General features: G+C 32.3%; 1 protein-coding gene across 1 annotated transcript in view; it reads right to left on the reverse strand.

The window, feature by feature from the left end:
* Positions 1-17,716, reverse strand: part of LOC134846618 (gamma-aminobutyric acid receptor subunit alpha-5-like) — a 117,862-nt gene that overhangs the window by 24,005 nt on the left and 76,141 nt on the right. Inside the window, exon 3 of the mRNA XM_063864003.1 lies at positions 4,005-4,037. Coding sequence (XP_063720073.1) covers positions 4,005-4,037 — 33 coding nt within the window. The remainder of the gene's footprint in view (positions 1-4,004; positions 4,038-17,716) is intronic.

A 17,716-nucleotide genomic window follows, 5' to 3' on the forward strand; every position in this document is an offset into this window, starting at 1 on the left:
TTTGTCAAAAAACTTTTTTAGTTCTTTGTAAAAGCATCGATAACCGAACAGCACACACTTGATCTATAAAAAATCAAAAAAAGTAATTTTAAAAAATTGCGGTTTTAAGTAGATAATTGTGAAAAAAGATAAAATAAGTCATAAAATTAACAAGTGTAATGAACCTGTCATCCGTTCTCCAGATAACCTGCGGAAAAAAGATTAAGTAGGATATAAAAGTAATCAACCATTAGGAGCTGTCAAGATTCCCCTGATATCCCGTGGAGCGGAATAACTAACCTGTCAAAGATAATCCCCTCTTGACAATTTTCCCCAGATAACCTGAGGGAAAATAAATAACATGAAATAAGAATTTAAGATTCTCTCGAGAAAAAAATATTCCGTGATTTATTAGTTTATGATCCCATACTCTAAATCGAAACCTCAATTTTTCAATTTTTAATAAAAATTGTTTTTTCAAGATAAAAATGTATTTGCAAGTAAAACTTTAAAAATTTTCAAAAAATTTTCTGAAACTTACCTTCTGAAACTTACCATACCAAATTTTTGTAAGACTTGATAGTCCTTACATATCACAAATTGTAGAAGTTAGCTAAGAAACGCAAATATCGGCACAATCGAGCTCAAAAAAATCGGGCGCCAAAAATTTTTCTGAAACTTACCATCTGAAACTTACCATCTGAAACCTCGTATCTTAATACATTGGGAAACCTATTCCCTATCTTAATACATTGGAAATCTATTCCCTATCTTAATACATAGGTTGGCGACCGGATAGTCTATAGCCTATCTTAATACATGGGGGTCGCCAGGCACCCCCCCCCCCCCCCCCCCCCACTCTCCCTCACTCTTCTACTACTAAAGGGGTCTGCTTAGTGTTTTCGAAGAGCTCGACATAAGGTATGGTTGTCGACCAAACAAATCGTTACGAGTTTTGGGTAAGGGTGAGCAATTAACTAACCGGCTTACTTAAAGTTTACCCAGAACCACTTAATCGTTTTTAACGATAAACAATAATTTATGCAATTAGGTAAAACCTTTCAATTATTCAATATTCAGGTTTCTAAAATTTTGTCAAAAAACTTTTTTAGTTCTTTGTAAAAGCATCGATAACCGAACAGCACACACTTGATCTATAAAAAATCAAAAAAATTAATTTTAAAAAATTGCGGTTTTAAATAGATAATTGACTGATCTCACAATTTCTGGAAATTTTTGCTGGTTTTCTAAGAAGTTATTATTTCTGGTTGTCAAAAAAATTGTTGATACTAATAGGCATTTGTTTCGAATCAAGTCTATGTTTTTGCTGTTTCCAGACTTTTGATATGCAATTAATATTGGCATCTATATAGTTAGTTGATTCATCTGAATTTAATATCGGCAACAGAAAAAAATTGAGACCGAAAATCTGATATTTTTAGTCTCACAACACACAAAGGGCAAAAAAATTATGAAAAAATATTTTTTAAACGCTATTTCAGGTATTTGTAATGCTGTTATATTGTCAAGTGAAGCGTGACTTAAAATTTTTTGGGGTTCATGTTTCATAAAAATATATTTCAAAGCGTATTTTGCTACAGGAGTAAATTACGGACATTTTTTGCTATTCAGTTTAATATATAGATATAACAAACTAAAACTCCATTTTTATCGTTTTAATTTTATCTTTTGTCAAGCTCTGTTTTTTTTTGTGAAACTGTAGGTCAGCTGTCAAAAACTGGACTAAGTTCTACAAGAAAAAAACTGCATTTTTTAAAAAATTTTGCTATTTGTCCAAATTTTTTCTTAAATTTTTGGAATTGACTGTTGTGGCGCGACTTTTTTACTGTAAGTTGAATTAGTTCATGCAAATGAGATCAAATTTTCAACCGAATTATTATTGAGAAGGAATTAATGAGTCTAACAAATGTACAGGAAAAGAAAAACTGATAACCAAAATAATCAAAAATTTATTAATTTAAAAAACAACAATTTAATGCAATCGTTCCAAACTTGCATTCCATTTTAAATTTTTGCGAAAGCTTTGTTGCACAACGAATTTTCGACGGTACGTTTGGGGCAGTACAACAGTGCCGAAAAAAAATTAGTTCAACAGTGCCGAAAATGAAAACTTTGTTCAGCAGTGCCAAAAATTTGAACAAATTTCAACATCTTAAGTACAGCAAACAAAAATTAAACGGCAATGGTTTACAGTTTTAAGTGACACGTCAATATTTTGGGCGAGAAAGTTTGCAATTTAGACGTTTTGGCGCCAATATAATTGTTTAATTTGACAATTTTGCACCAAAATTGGAGTGATTTTCTTTGTTAATTAGCGTTAGTAATTTCCCACTCTTCATAAAATACGTTTAAATTCTTTTGAAAGTTTCCCGCCTTTTTCGACACAGTTGTACTTCGGCACTGTTGAACACCCCCGTACGTTCTATTGATATGAAGAGCGTTATGCCTTCTAAATGTTAAAATTGTTATGAGTCTTTGAATTCTTGAATTGAAATCAGATTTGGAACAGTTCAACTTCTATTCAGAGTTCGGCTTCAAGCATCTAGCGGTGTTTGGTCAATTTTTGGCCGACAAAAGACTGATTATATTTGGTTATTGCTCCTCAGTATTTTTAATTGTTTGCTAACGCTAAAATTTTTACTCGGATCTTTAAAAAACCCGCGTCGAGACAAAATGCTAATATTGCTTTAATCTAGATTGTTTTTCTGAACCAACCCTTAAAGTTGAGTGCGAAGAAACTTTGTCTTAAGGTATTTTTTTTGCAATGCATTTTGACATCTTCCTGATTTTTTTCATTAATTTTTAAAACTCATTCTTGGTTTTAGCTACTATTAACCAATAAATATGGTCCAATTCAGTCCTGTATCATTTCAGCCTAGTATCAATTCAGTTTTGTATCTATAAATAAAAGTGAACAACAACTAAAACACAGAAATTGAAGAAACAATTTTCTATTTTGATTATGCCCGCGGACCAATCTAAGTGGGAGTAGTTTGTCATTGGGTGTGTTTTTGTTTTTAACCATTTTAAAGTTTTTCCACAGAAAATTTGGTATCACAAATAATCATTGGAATGGGTCAACCGATCTTTAATATCAATGAATTCACCGTTGTGATTTGCACCACTTATAAAAAGTTTTGAAGGAAGAAGAAAAAGTTGAAAAAAACCGGTTCGAAATTTCTGATATTTAGTCTGATTTCGAGCAAATAAAGATACAACAGGCTCATAACAGAGCAGACGTTTTCATTTAAGCCTTGATATCTTAGCTTCACCAGAGTAAAATCAGTTTTCGAAGTTTCTTACAGCGCCTTCTTGCTTGTCAATAGATTTTTTGATCTTTTATTTTTCTTTTCATTTTTCTTAGCCAATTTTAATATCATCTTCGAATATGCCTAGGTTTTAGGCTTTTGTTCAGACAGAACCTCTGATCACAATACAAGCAAAATATGACACATTTTGAAAAAAAAAAGAAAACTATTGTTTGTAATTTTTTCTATTGTGGTCGGAAATTTCTTTGCTCTTTGCACAGCAACCGGCTATCCTTGTTCAATTATGTTTTCAATTTTTTAACTTTCATATTTTGTTATAAAAAAGGCGTGGTCAGTAAATTTTGGTATCCTTGCGCAGCAACTGGTTATCCCTGTTATTATTTTAAGACTTCTGCGGCGAAAAAAATGTTAGAACGTTCTGTGGTAATAGCTCAGCAGTTTTTCCAGGTACTCTTTCTTGTTTTCTTGCTTAACATCTGGCGCCAGCATAACTTCACCAGACGCTGATTGGCAGAATTCAGTATTTAGACAGTATTTAGTTGATTATCTGTAATTGAACACATTGATAACTGTTGTTAGTTGTTGGCATGCTACGTTTAGTTTGTGTTGGCATAAACATAGAAAGTGAAGTGACTCCTGTTTGATTAGAAATACAACCGCATTTGCTTGTTATGGTAAGTAGTTTGCGAGCAGGTCGCAAGCTTAATTAGATAGATAGAACATATGTGTTTATACCGTCGGGAACTGTCGCCAAATAAAGGCTCGGATCTGAAATGAAACCAAACAATCAACCAATTGCTTATAATAATAATATTAATAATAATAATAATAATAATCATAATAAACTGTTTTCGGGCAACTCCAAAGTGGGTACGTAATAAACAATTTTACTACCTAGGAGCAGCGGCGGATTTAGAGGGGGATTTGGGGTTTGCGTACGCCTTCTTTCAGGGATTCCACCCCCTCACCATCCAAAGGGTCCCTCCTTTGGTATTATTTTATGACATCCATTTGATACCCTATTTTTTTTTAAATGCCTTTGGCGCTTAAATATATCAATTTTGAAGGTCAAAATTTTCCAAAAAAATGCCGAAAAACGGCTTTTTATACCTTTTTTTCACAAATTTGCTTGCGGCGCAAAATTTTTTTTATGTCAAAATTAAGTTTTTATAGTGTTCTGGGATTGTTCAGAAATCAATGCGGTCGACCTAAGAAAAGGTCGACAAAATTTTCGAATAATTTATGAAAAACCGCCTCCCCCTCGAGGAAATCTTAGATCCGACCCTGCCTAGAAGAGCTCCATTGAACATACAGGTCCGTTCACTGGTGTCTCAGCTAATAAAAGCCAAATATGAGAGCATTTGGGCCTCTTCAACAATCTCTAAAATTTTAGCAAAAAAAGTGGTTAGGGGAGGGTGGAATGGGTTTTATCACTAACTTCTATAATTGTTTATTCTATACCATTGAGTTTTTTATAGGGGTGGCGATTCGGTACATGATACAACACAGAGAGGTGGGGTTGTTGACGGAGTCAAACATTTAAATGATCATAGTGTGAAACAAGATTTCTATTCTCATACCAAACTTTGATAAGAATGGTTGTTTTATTAAAAACAAAAAGTTGTGATCACATTTTTGAACTTCCGGTCACTACGAGAACAAACTTAACTGCCTTTGCAAGTTGAACAAGGTTTTCAGCAACATTTTAGAATTATTGACAGTTTCATAAACGTCACCATTTGCAGGGAAAGTACTGTTTCAGTAAAAGAAAGTAGTTGCTATCCCATTCACTTCAGTAGGCAAGTTCGAAAACGGGTATAAAAGAGTTTGCCCAGGAGACGGTTTGTCAAAAGTTTCATTTTATTTGAAACCTGTTAGCACCGTAATTGAACTATTATCAGTAAACTCATAGAAGCAAATGAATTTAACGTCAATTTTTGAGGCGTTTTGAGTTCTACACTTGCGATTTCTAATACTTGAATTTTTTTTCGTAGTTCTGTTTTAAGTTATTTTTTCAAAACTTCTTGATACCAGTGTCAAAAAACTTATTGATAAATAATTAAAAATTCACCTATTTGACAACCAGGGGAAAAACGATTGAGCTGAATTTTCGGCAGTTTTTTTTAAATTTCGATGAATAATATTTTTTGAGGACTCTTCAACTAGGTATTAAAAAGGAAACCCTCCCAGCTTTTGTGTAACAATATCATTTTTTTTCAAAACACCAAAGCATGGATAAAAAAAGCACAGCAATAATAAACATTTTTTTTCTGAAATTGTGTAAAATCACATTTTCTTCAGAAGTTAATTCAATATGGTCGCAGTATTCTCGATAGCTATTATTAATTGCCCATTATATATTGATTACTTATTGTTTTTACGTTTATAACTTAGTCGCCCACACGTAATAAAGTGCCGCTCGCCTCTTATAGACAATAGATACCCGAAGGGAAAATCAAAATTTGATCACATTTTCAGACTGCTCTCTTCTCGATCGATTAGGATGCCGGGCAACACTTAACCTGCCAAGAGTCTCAAGTTTTCATGCACCTGGAAAAGGACTGGGCTCAAAACACAATCAAATTAGCACCCAGCCAAATAGTTATTTTGATTGGCACGTTAAAACTGAGGATATAATTTCAGTTGAGAACTAAAAGTAGCGTTAAGATAATTTGAAAGTGTCATGAAAATCGAACATGTTTTTTTTGTAGAGACACTAAATGTCAAATCAACATAAATATAAACTTTTTCATGGACATTTTTTCTGTTCACTTCAGCAACTACCCTTACCCTCCCCCCTCCCCCCTCACTCTGATTTGGAGCTGTCTAATCTCCTCTCCACAGAGTAAAAATTTGATTAAACATTTATATCCTGGTCATAAATAACAGTCCCTTCGATAAATCAAAATTGGACCTAGAGGCAAATTTGCAAAAGCTGCTGATCAGCCAAACAAACACTATATTTTTTTGCCCGTTTCACTTACTTGAAAAAAAAATTATTTCAGACATCACTAATGTTTTTTATTAGAGCTAATTGCATTTAAAAGTCAGCAAAAGAGCTAAAACGTGTTAATAATTGGCGTAATAAAGCTCATAAATACGGCAAGAAATGACATTTATATGGATTGAAAGGGTCATTTTTGACAATCAACTCTTAGAAGTGAATTAGATTTCCGTATTAATTTTTAAACCAACTGTATCTCGAAAAACTTCTTTTCGAATTCTTACTTAAGCCAAAAAGAGATCCTTTTCAGGCTAGCTTTGGTGACTTGAAATTATTATTTGATCCGAAAAGTGGATACTCAAAAATTCCCAGGACAATGATGAATTTGATTAAAAACTTGCCATTCTCATATTTTCAGGTAGCTGAATTAATATTTTAATAAAAGATTTCTTTTCGCTACGCATCTTAAGTAATTCCCGGGATATTGTGACAATACTTTCTGTACATGAAAACAGAGAAAAGCTTTTTCGGTTTTGTTAAGAAAAAACAACAGAGATAAGAATGCGATCAAAACATGATAGGTCAGGTCAGGTAAAAATTAAGAGAAGTTTCAATTAAGCTCCGAGAATTGCATTGAGAATACATGGCTGCTTCGAACAAAATTTCTCGGAGGCCTCTGATTATTAACTTTTTGGGTCTTTCGTTTTCTGAATTAAGTTAAAATGCGAAAAATTTCTAGGATAACTATTTTACACCAAACCATGGTCTCAAAAGCATGCTGTCAACTTTTCAAAAAAAACAGTATTTTTACAGGCCTTCTTCAGACAGTCCAAATTATCTTTTTGGAACCTGATCTAAACTATATTTTATGATTGGATAAATTAAATGTTTTACCAATGTAAAGTATTTAATATTAACCAATCATGATCCATCTAACTAACAACCCACTTATTTGTAAGTGCTGAAGTTACTTGTAATTTCAGCACCAGAGAGATTTGAATTTAACTTAGAAATTAGTTGGACTCTCCCGAGCACTTCAGCAGCCGCAATAAACCAGTATACCCTAGATCTATTGAGCCTAGCAGAGACTAGTTAAACAACCTGAGACTAGATAGTATAAGAGTAAGATTAGGATCGGTATTAGACTAAGAAGTTGCACGAATCTATCCGGCCGAAAATAAGATAGCGTGACGAGCAGACGGTGTACCCTATCCGAAATTACTCTATGAGTTACACTCCAGTCCTAACTCATCTGGTGCGACCATAAGTCTCGAACAAGACCTTATTAGATTAGAATTAACCAAAATTAGATTAGAAATTAGACAAAAACATTTACAAAATGTTATACGACAATAATTTAATTGAAATGTCTCTCCGACTCAATAGATCCGAGCCAATATTCCGAACCATAATAGAACTACCCGGAATTGGAAGAAGACATCGAACCAAAGACGACATACGACAAAGTAGAAACTTGCCGTATAGTTACATGATAGTTCGGCAAAAGCCAGAACAAACTTTTATATTTCGAATACTACTTGCAATGAATTTAGATTTCCATTTGCAAACATAAAACCTTGAAGTAAATCTTCAAAATCATTTCAGGCGCTAAACAAAATTAATATTATACAATAACGATTGATAAAAAGATCTAAGATCGTTTTCCTAAAATTCTGCAGTATTATACAAAATATGTTTGAAAAATATTTATTGGAAAAAAAAAATAAAAATTAGTAGCATGACAATAAATGGTTAGTAATCATAAATCATCCTGTTGTTCCAGCTTCATCACCTAAAACATAACAGCAATCATCAACTCACTAATATCATAAAATACTAAATCTTTCCTTTACACAAATTTAAAACCTCATTAAAACTTAAAGTCACTTAATTTTAAAACCAGATCATCAAGGCTTATCCTTGGATCTTAAATCATTTTCTACTTCATTACATTTTAAATTTGATCATCAAGGCTTATCCTTGGATCAAACAGAACAACTTTGTTCTCCCCCACCCACTTAATTAGTGTCTAACGACCTCAAACGTCGATTCACTACCCAACCCTTTCTAAAGACCCAAGACTAATAGAAATTTTTAAACAAAACTAATCATTCAAATTAGGATAAACAGTGAAGAACTTCGGTTATTCATCCTTCACTTGATCCCCCCTCTTACCAGACCCAGGATAAATCTTAGACTTAGTAAGTTTAAAATAGTATCTAACGAACTACTCGCGTTCTAATTATACCTGAACCTTGTGGATCGATTTACTATTCTCCAACCCTTGAACACAATCACTACCCCTAAGTAAGATTAAGTAAGTTAACACCTTAGCTTATACTAGTCACGAGAAAGTAAAAATCATTCTTCGGAATCGATATACTTTTCTCTCCAACCCTAAACAAATAGACCCAGGTTAAGCTAACCAAAAAATCGTAAGAACTAACAGTTTAGGAAAATAGAAATCGTTTAACAACCTTTTGCACCCGTCATCCTAAACCTTATGTCATTTAAAAACCTAGGGAATAAACAAACAATCGTTTTACACAATTGTGAAATAGATAACAAAAAATACGACCTTGTAATCACACCTCATACACAAACAGTTGGATACATTCGAACAAAACGACAAACACTAAAGAGAAAAATAATCACTAAACAAAGACAAATAACACGAAAAAGATTTTCAAAAAATCGAAACGCATTTTCAGAATCAGAAACCAACAGTTTAGACGAACTCTACAAACTAAAAGAATCAATAGATAAAAATTACCCACAACACGATCAATTATATTTTTCTGACTCAGAAACAACTTCAAATTCATCACAAAGAGGAAAAAGAAGAATAAAAAAGCAGTATAAACACAAACCAGTACATCTATACAACTGGAATCAACCAATTCGACACATTAATAATTACATATTAACAGTCATCGAACGAAAAAATGAGTTCAACGCACACCCCAGGTGACGAAACTCCAGATGATGATGAAATCTTTCCTTTTATAGTAGATGCAGATACTGATAGAGGACAACACATATTTTGTCAAAATTTACTCGTAAATTTATTTGAACCCGGAATCAGTCCATGTAAAACAGAGTTCCCCGATGTAAAAATCAAAAGACAAATCATAGATCACTATCTAAAAGATATATGCAACATAACACAACAATATGGAATCTACTCTATAGAATTCACTTCCCCAAACCATAATAATAGAACATACACTATTCAAACAGACGACCTTGATTTAGAATTTTCAAAAGTTTTTTCAGAATATATAAAAAGCATACAATACCATAACTCACAAAGAGCAAACTCCATTTTCACCAATGAAGTTTTCGCACTAATATATAGTTATATTTCGATATTAGAAAATGAACTCCCATTAACAAATGTCTCACCGACAGAAACATCTAAACATTTAAGAGTACGACATGAAATCACACTACTCTCTAGTTATTTAAACATCATTAAAGAAAATTTCACGAAAGACGACGTTTCACAACATACCAAACACGATTTACAAAAAATTTTAGCATGGTTCATAATAGATTATTTTACACACAATATTGATTTAATTGCACAAGCAAGAAAAAATTTTAGACCCCAAAACTCGAACGATGATACAGCTATCACAGAACAATCAGATTATGTTTGGGACCCCGAATGGTCTCATCCCGTATTTATAAACTTTCCACAATCAATCTCAAGTCAAGCAATAGGTACAATATCTTACATAAGAGATTATGTAAGAGTAATACCATTAACAATTGATGCAACACCATTAAACTATAATACATTTTTACCCGATACACAAAATAATAGTTTAAACTCTACAGTCATACACAATGAAAACCTCAATGGAACTAGGAATCTTACTCAACAAGATATACAGACACCATCACACTTCATAAATGAAGAAATTGTACACACAACAACTACACAACAAAGTATTTCACCAATACGCCCAAATTTAACAACACCAAGAAATACAAATCCTTCACAAACACAGGTAACCTTACAATCAACCGTTAAACCTTCGGTTGCCCCTAAATATTCACATATGGATTACCAAACATACAAACCCATGACAATACCATCAAAAACACGCAAAACATTCACTAGAAACAACTTTGCAGACCATAATTATAATTATACACATCCATCAAAAACAAATTATAAACCACAAAGAAATTTTAATCAATATACAAAACCTCGAAACTGGGATAACCCAACGGCCCAATATAATTCCACAAATTTTCAACCAAATCCTCCACAGGATCGCAGTGAAAATTACCCATTTTTTCAACAAAATAAAAATAAAAAACAAACATCTTATCAAATGGATTATTTATCCTCAGATGAAGATTTCTTACAACCAGATATATTTGCACCAAATACTCAAGAATATCGTAGACAAGGAATACAGAAAACACGTACAAACCATAGAAATTTTTCTCCACAATCAATAGATGCACAATATCAACAACCAATTCAACAACCAAATCCAATTAATATACAATCTTTTCAACCAATTCAACAACAAAATCCAATGACTACACACTCGTATCAACCATCACAAATGCAAAATGAAATACCACTCCCGTATTATCTTCAACAACATGAAATAACAAGAAACCAACTTTCAAATTTTTCTCAAATGCCAAATGCAGCTGAATCATTACAAATGACAATGAATCCATACCTTATGGGTGGATCATCAATAACATCAAATAAACCCTTAATGGTTTTCACAGGAACAGACCCTGAATACTCTGTAGAAGATTACTTAAATGCAGTAACAGCAAATTTAATTTTAAATATTGGACCTGAACCAATTAACACGCCACTACATCAAAACTGGATACATCGACGCACAGCGTTGATACAAACAACCTTAGATGGCGCAGCCCAAAAATGGTTTTCAGTACTACCTCAAGAAATAAAATCAAACTGGAAAAGATTTACACAAGAATTTTCAAAAATGTTTGACTCCGAAAGAAACAAACAACAACAAAGAGTTTTATGTAATGAAATTCGCAGATTACCAAACGAAACCATCAAGCAAATAGCAGTAAGAATCGAAACACTAGTTCGAAAAGCATATTCACTAAATACACATGACTATAAAAACACTAAGATGACAGAAATCTTAATGATGACCTTAACACCACAATTAAGGAAAATAGCAATAAAAAAGAGAGCATCACATCCTTCTTCAATTCGAGAACCCGATTTAGATTTTAGAAAACTAGTAGACAAACTAGAACAAGCAGAAATCACAATGAAATTAGAAGAAACGGAAAATCTGAAATTACAATACGTTAACAAAATTGAAACGACTCCCACTAATATTAATAATATACAAGAATCAGAAACAGATCTCGTTGAAAAAATCACTGAAATACTCAATATTTACGAAAAGAACCCGAACTTTAAAGGCAAACCATCTTTCAAAAAATGGTGTAATTATTGCCGACGATACGGACATAGTATTTCCGAATGTAGACAAAAACAACAAGATAGTCAAAATAAACCTCAAAAATACAAAGAACCAAATAAATCATTTTATCAATACATGAAAAAAGATCAAAACCTACCAAACAAAAATGTATACAGCAACAACAATTCAGGAAAACCACTCCCAAACAATACAAGCTATACAAGAAATCAATCTCCATATAACTCAAGTTATAGAGGAAGATCACCAGAACGAAGAAACACGTATAATTCATCACAAAATCACTACAATAGACCGAATAGTCGAAATAACTACTCCAGATCAAATTCAAATACACAACGATTTGTTTCTAGATCTAATTCTCAATCAAGAAATAACTATTATCCAAACAACCAATCACGAAATTCATCATACAATAGGAATAGAAACTACTCCTATAATCGAAACAGAAGTTATTCAAACAACCGAAACCAGAATTACCCGAACAACCGATCAAGGAATAACTCATATAATAGATCGAACTATAACAGACCAAACAATAATTACCAAAACAGATCGCGAAATAATTCACAAAACCGACACCCAAGTTATAATAATCGCTATCGAAATTATTCCCAATCACCACACCGAAATAATAATCACTACAATAACTCTAATAATCGTCACAGAAGCAGTACACCTAAACATCAAAGACAAATCAATCAAGTACAAGCTAACCCAGAAACAACATCAGACCCTCCAGGTATTGATGACACAGTAACTGATACGTTACAACTCAATCAAATAAACTGTACATCATCAGATTCAGAAAGTGATACTGAAAACACTCTTGATATCAATATGATAAAAGTCGAAAATGACTATGAATCTGTCATATATGAACAACCCTTTCCATCACATATATATGAAAATCAATCACAAATTCTTCAAAATCATTACACTACACCCATAAATTCCACACCAACGACGCAAGAAACAAATGAGATAAACACTACAAATCAAACCAATAAAAATACCAAAACAAAATGCTTGAATACAAACCACATTTATCAAAATATACAAAAAGAACAACCCAAAGAAAAAATTTGGACAATACCATTTCTCTTAGAAAGCCCAAGAAATAAAGAATTTCAACCACCAGACCTTGAAATAGATTTTTTAATTGATTCAGGAGCAGAATCAAACATAATAAACATTCCCACATGGAATGAAATAAAAATCTTACACCCAAAGCTAACACCTCTTGAAACCTCCAGCAAACTAGCGACAGCACAAGGATCAACATTGATAAACTACGGAAAAATCCAATTATTTCTCCTCCCTACCAGAACAATGGAACAAAGTAAAATTTTAAATAAGCCATTTAAACAAATATTCCATATCACCGATATTAAATATAATATCATTGGAATACCATTTATTTCAAAGTATATACCAACAATTAACATACTAAATAGTAAAATATTAATCAAAGATAAATATACAAAAACAAAAGAAACATCCTTAACATTTTTTCAAAGATTGAATAAACAACCACCATTCTTTTCAAAATTTTATCCGATATTTAACCAACAAAGAAAACACCTGAAACCACTATCAGGAAACATCTATAATTTTTCAATCAAACAAGTTCACCAATATGATAAAGCACAAAACAAACAAAAATTTTATATGTCAGATTTTGAATTCAAACCGATTCATAAATTTTTCAAAATCACAATCTCTTCAATAAAATATTTGAAAAATTCGAATTCAGATATCATCTCCTTACATGTCTATAACAACACACCTTACCAAGTAACATTACCATTAGGACTTTTAGGATATTGTGAAACCAACGCAACAATATCACCAATACACGAAAAAGCCTATCGCGTAAATAATATACTCCAATTACTAGATATTTGCCAATCTACAATTCTTAATGAAGAATTATCTATAAATAATATAATAAGTAACGAAAACAGAAATACGGATTATTTCACAAAAACTCCATATTTCAAACCTACATTCAACATCAGTAACTACACAGAGGACCAACAGAAATTTTTAACAATGTTTAATTTCCAACATTCACAAATAACACAAGACGAATTTGAAAAGTTAGCCAAACAGCTAATTCAATATTCATCAGTCTATGCAACATCAAAATTCGATGTTGGCAAAATCAGTTCATCACTACATCTCCCATTAAAACCAGACGCAGTTTTCAAAAAACAAAGAGCAAGTAAAGTACCAATTCACTTACATGATAAAGTAAACAGATTACTCGATATTTTAGAGCAATACAACATTATATCACCGGTTAATAAAGAAGAACAACCAAAAGGCAACACATTCATCAACCCCGTTATCATTCTAGCTAAAGGAGAATCGTTAAAAATCGTTCTCGATGCTAGATACCTCAATTCACTCATAGATGAATCAAAATGTAATTGGCCCATTGAACCAATACAAGTTATTTTAACAAAAATAAACGGCAAATACTTCACAACCGCCGACATGAATAGTGCATACAATCAAATGCCACTAGATGAACAATCACGACGTTTAACACAATTTGTTATCGGAAACCAACAATATGAATTCAACCGCTTATTCTATGGAATATCCATAGGACCAGCAGCATTTTCAGCCTTTATGAGCAAAATTTTTAGACCACTAATACTCAAGAAAAACGCAATCACCTATTTAGACGATGTTTTTATGCAATCACAAACAAAAGACGAAATGTTCAAAGTTTTAGAAACATATCACCAAATACTTCAGAACGAAAATCTGAAGGCCGCCCCCGATAAATCACACTTCTTTTTGACTAGAGTTAAATTCTTAGGACATAATATAGAAAGAAAAACAATCACTCCACTGAAATCACGCATTGACGCTATTCAAAAACTTCAACCACCAACAAATAAAAAGAAAATCCAAGAGTTCCTTGGAATGTTAAACTTTTTAAGTAAATATGTTTATAAAATGCAATTATACCTACGACCATTTTATAACATCCTTAGACAACAAAACAACTTTGAATGGAATACAGAACATCAAACACGATTCGAAGAAATAAAGAAACTTTTAACTGAACAAATTTCAAACACAATTCCAGACCCTGATCAACCATTTTATGCAATGTGCGATGCTTCGAACTTTGGCATCGGCGCAGCATTATTACAATCACATAATGGTACAAATAAAATGAACCTCATATCAGCAAATTCTCGATTATTCACTCAAGCAGAGCTACGACTCTCAACTCTAATGAGAGAATGTACAGCCATAATATATACACTTACAGAATATGAATTTCTGATACTTGGATCAAAACATCCCACAGTTTTGTTCACAGACCACAAACCAATCATCTTTCTTTTTACACAGAAATCTAACCCAAACCACCGAGTTTACAGATTTCAACTAATTCTAATGAAATTTCCAAACTTACATATAGTTTGGACTGCAGGAAAAAATCTTGCATTACCAGACACCTTAAGTCGAAATACACCACCTGAATTACTTACACGAAAAACAACAGTTGAAATACCCAAAAATATAAAATTCTACCTTGCAGAAAACGAACCATCACCTCGATTAGAATGCAAATATGCAGTAAAAACTGATATTGAACAATCACAAATAAATAATTTACAACATTTCCCACTTTATTTAGATTGTCAAAATAATCATTATGAAGTTGACCTACTTGGAACATCAACTTTTAAACCAATTCCATATTCTCAATGGATAAAAAATAACACCCAACAAAAACGAACAAAACAACACCTACCTAAAAAAGACCATTTTCCACTAATTGAAAAAGAAGATTTAACTGATAAAATAAATTTATCAGGACCACAAACAAATGATTCAAAATACACAATAAATCAAGTTTTTGACCTTCACGACCCACTTGATACAATACCATTATCTAAATTAGAAATCGAAAACATTTTTCTCCCCCCAACAGAAACAATTACAATTTCAACACTGAAACAATATCAAAACCTTGACCCAGTAATTCGACAACTAAAATCATGGCACAAATATAAAACTAAACCTATCAAAGCAGATTCAACCATTCTAGGAAACAAAACACTCCTCCGATACTTTCGCAAGTTTAACAATACAACAATTAACGAAAATACAGACCTTTTAGAGTACAACCTTAATGAATCTACAGTTCCCTGTCTCCCTATAAGTATGATTCTTATAGCTTTTAATATTTCACATACACAAAACATTAAAGGACACTCTGGATCAGAGAAAACATATTCAAATTTTATACAAAATTTTTACTTCCCAAATGCACCAATTTGGATAAAAGTACTATGCAATGATTGTATAGTATGTCAATTAAATAAACCTTACCCAAATCAAAAACAAATAGCACAAAAACAAGATTTTAAAGGACAAAGTTTATACTTTAATCATCGTATCTCATTTGATACTAAAGGACCAATTTCACCCTCATCAGAAGGAAACTCCTACATTATGGTAATTGTTGACGCATTTACACATTATGTAGCACTTAACCCAGTACCACATTGTAACGCTTATTACGCATACACAACACTTTATGAACACTGGATAGCAAAATTTGGACTACCAGAAATTTTAGTCACAGACAATGGTACAGAATTCATAAATAATGAAATAATAACACTATGTCATTTATACAACATTAAACACAAACCACGTACATCTCATGCACCTTGGACAAACGGCTTAGTCGAAGGTATGAACCGTTCACTACAAGAATATCTTAGATGTATCATCAACGGAAATGATACCAAATATACCGAATGGTCAGCAGATGTAAAATTATTTCCATTAGCATATAATTCACAAATCACGACAACTTTAGGAATGTCACCATACGAAATGGTTTTCAACCAAAAGCCACGCAAACCAATAATGTTTACAGCAAATTCCCATAAAAACGCACAAGGTTATTGTCAACCAAATAAAGACTCAATTTGTTATAACCTACCATTACATACGCACGATGAAGATCATTTTCATCACCCACAAATCCTTAAATTAGCCTCCGGTACACACACCGAATGGATTTTAAATAGAGATAAGAAACACAATGAAATTTACCAAAAAATAACGAAAAAGTTATTACAAAGACAAAACATAAATGAACAAATCAATTCACGTTTTACACCAGCTTCCGATTTAAAAATTGGAACATTTGTTTTAATACCTAATTTTAATACTCAAAAAGGAATTTCTAAAAAATTACAACCCCTCCGAAAAGGACCCTATCAAATAATTGCAAAACCCACAGATGTCACATATAAAATTATCGACTCAAACAAAAAAGAAATCGTTCAGCATCGAAACAACCTATTACCTTATTACCCAAAAGAATACGCACTCCGCGAATTAACCCAATTATATTCTTTCACAGGATTAAAAATTATTCAAAACGAACCACATCTGAAAAACACAGAACAAAATGATAACCCCACCGAAAATCAAAACACAAAACCAATCGCTACCAAAAACAATACACAAAACCATAAAGAATCTCCAAAACAAAGAAAAAATAGAAAAATGACAAAACAAATAATACCCCAAGAAGAAATAGACAAATCAGAACATAGAAAGACAACAAGACTCCGAAATCAACCACGTAAAAACTACAAAATGTTCATCCCCCAATCTAAAATATTAAAGAAAGTAGAATTTAAAAAGTAATTTTAAAATTTTATACTTCACAATCTTGAAACCTCCGTAACATTTTTCATTTCCATTTTTCAAAATAATATGCTCACAAGTACGCAATAATTCTAGTTCAAAATAGACCAATAGGATTCATCCAATCCGCCACTTTCTCTAACTCAAACTAAGATCAATTAGACGAATAATCTAGAACTCCAGGCACATCTCTAACTATAACTTTACAACCTCCAGGTCAAAAATAAGCAAACCACTCCAACTTGACAGCTAAAATAAATATCACCATAATACCGTACCCCTCCCTTATCTAATAACCCAAAGATCAACAATATTTCCCCAACTCAGACCACGAA

The sequence above is a fragment of the Symsagittifera roscoffensis genome, chromosome 5 (genome assembly GCF_963678635.1).
Source record: "Symsagittifera roscoffensis chromosome 5, txSymRosc1.1, whole genome shotgun sequence".
Classification (NCBI taxonomy): domain Eukaryota; kingdom Metazoa; phylum Xenacoelomorpha; order Acoela; family Convolutidae; genus Symsagittifera; species Symsagittifera roscoffensis.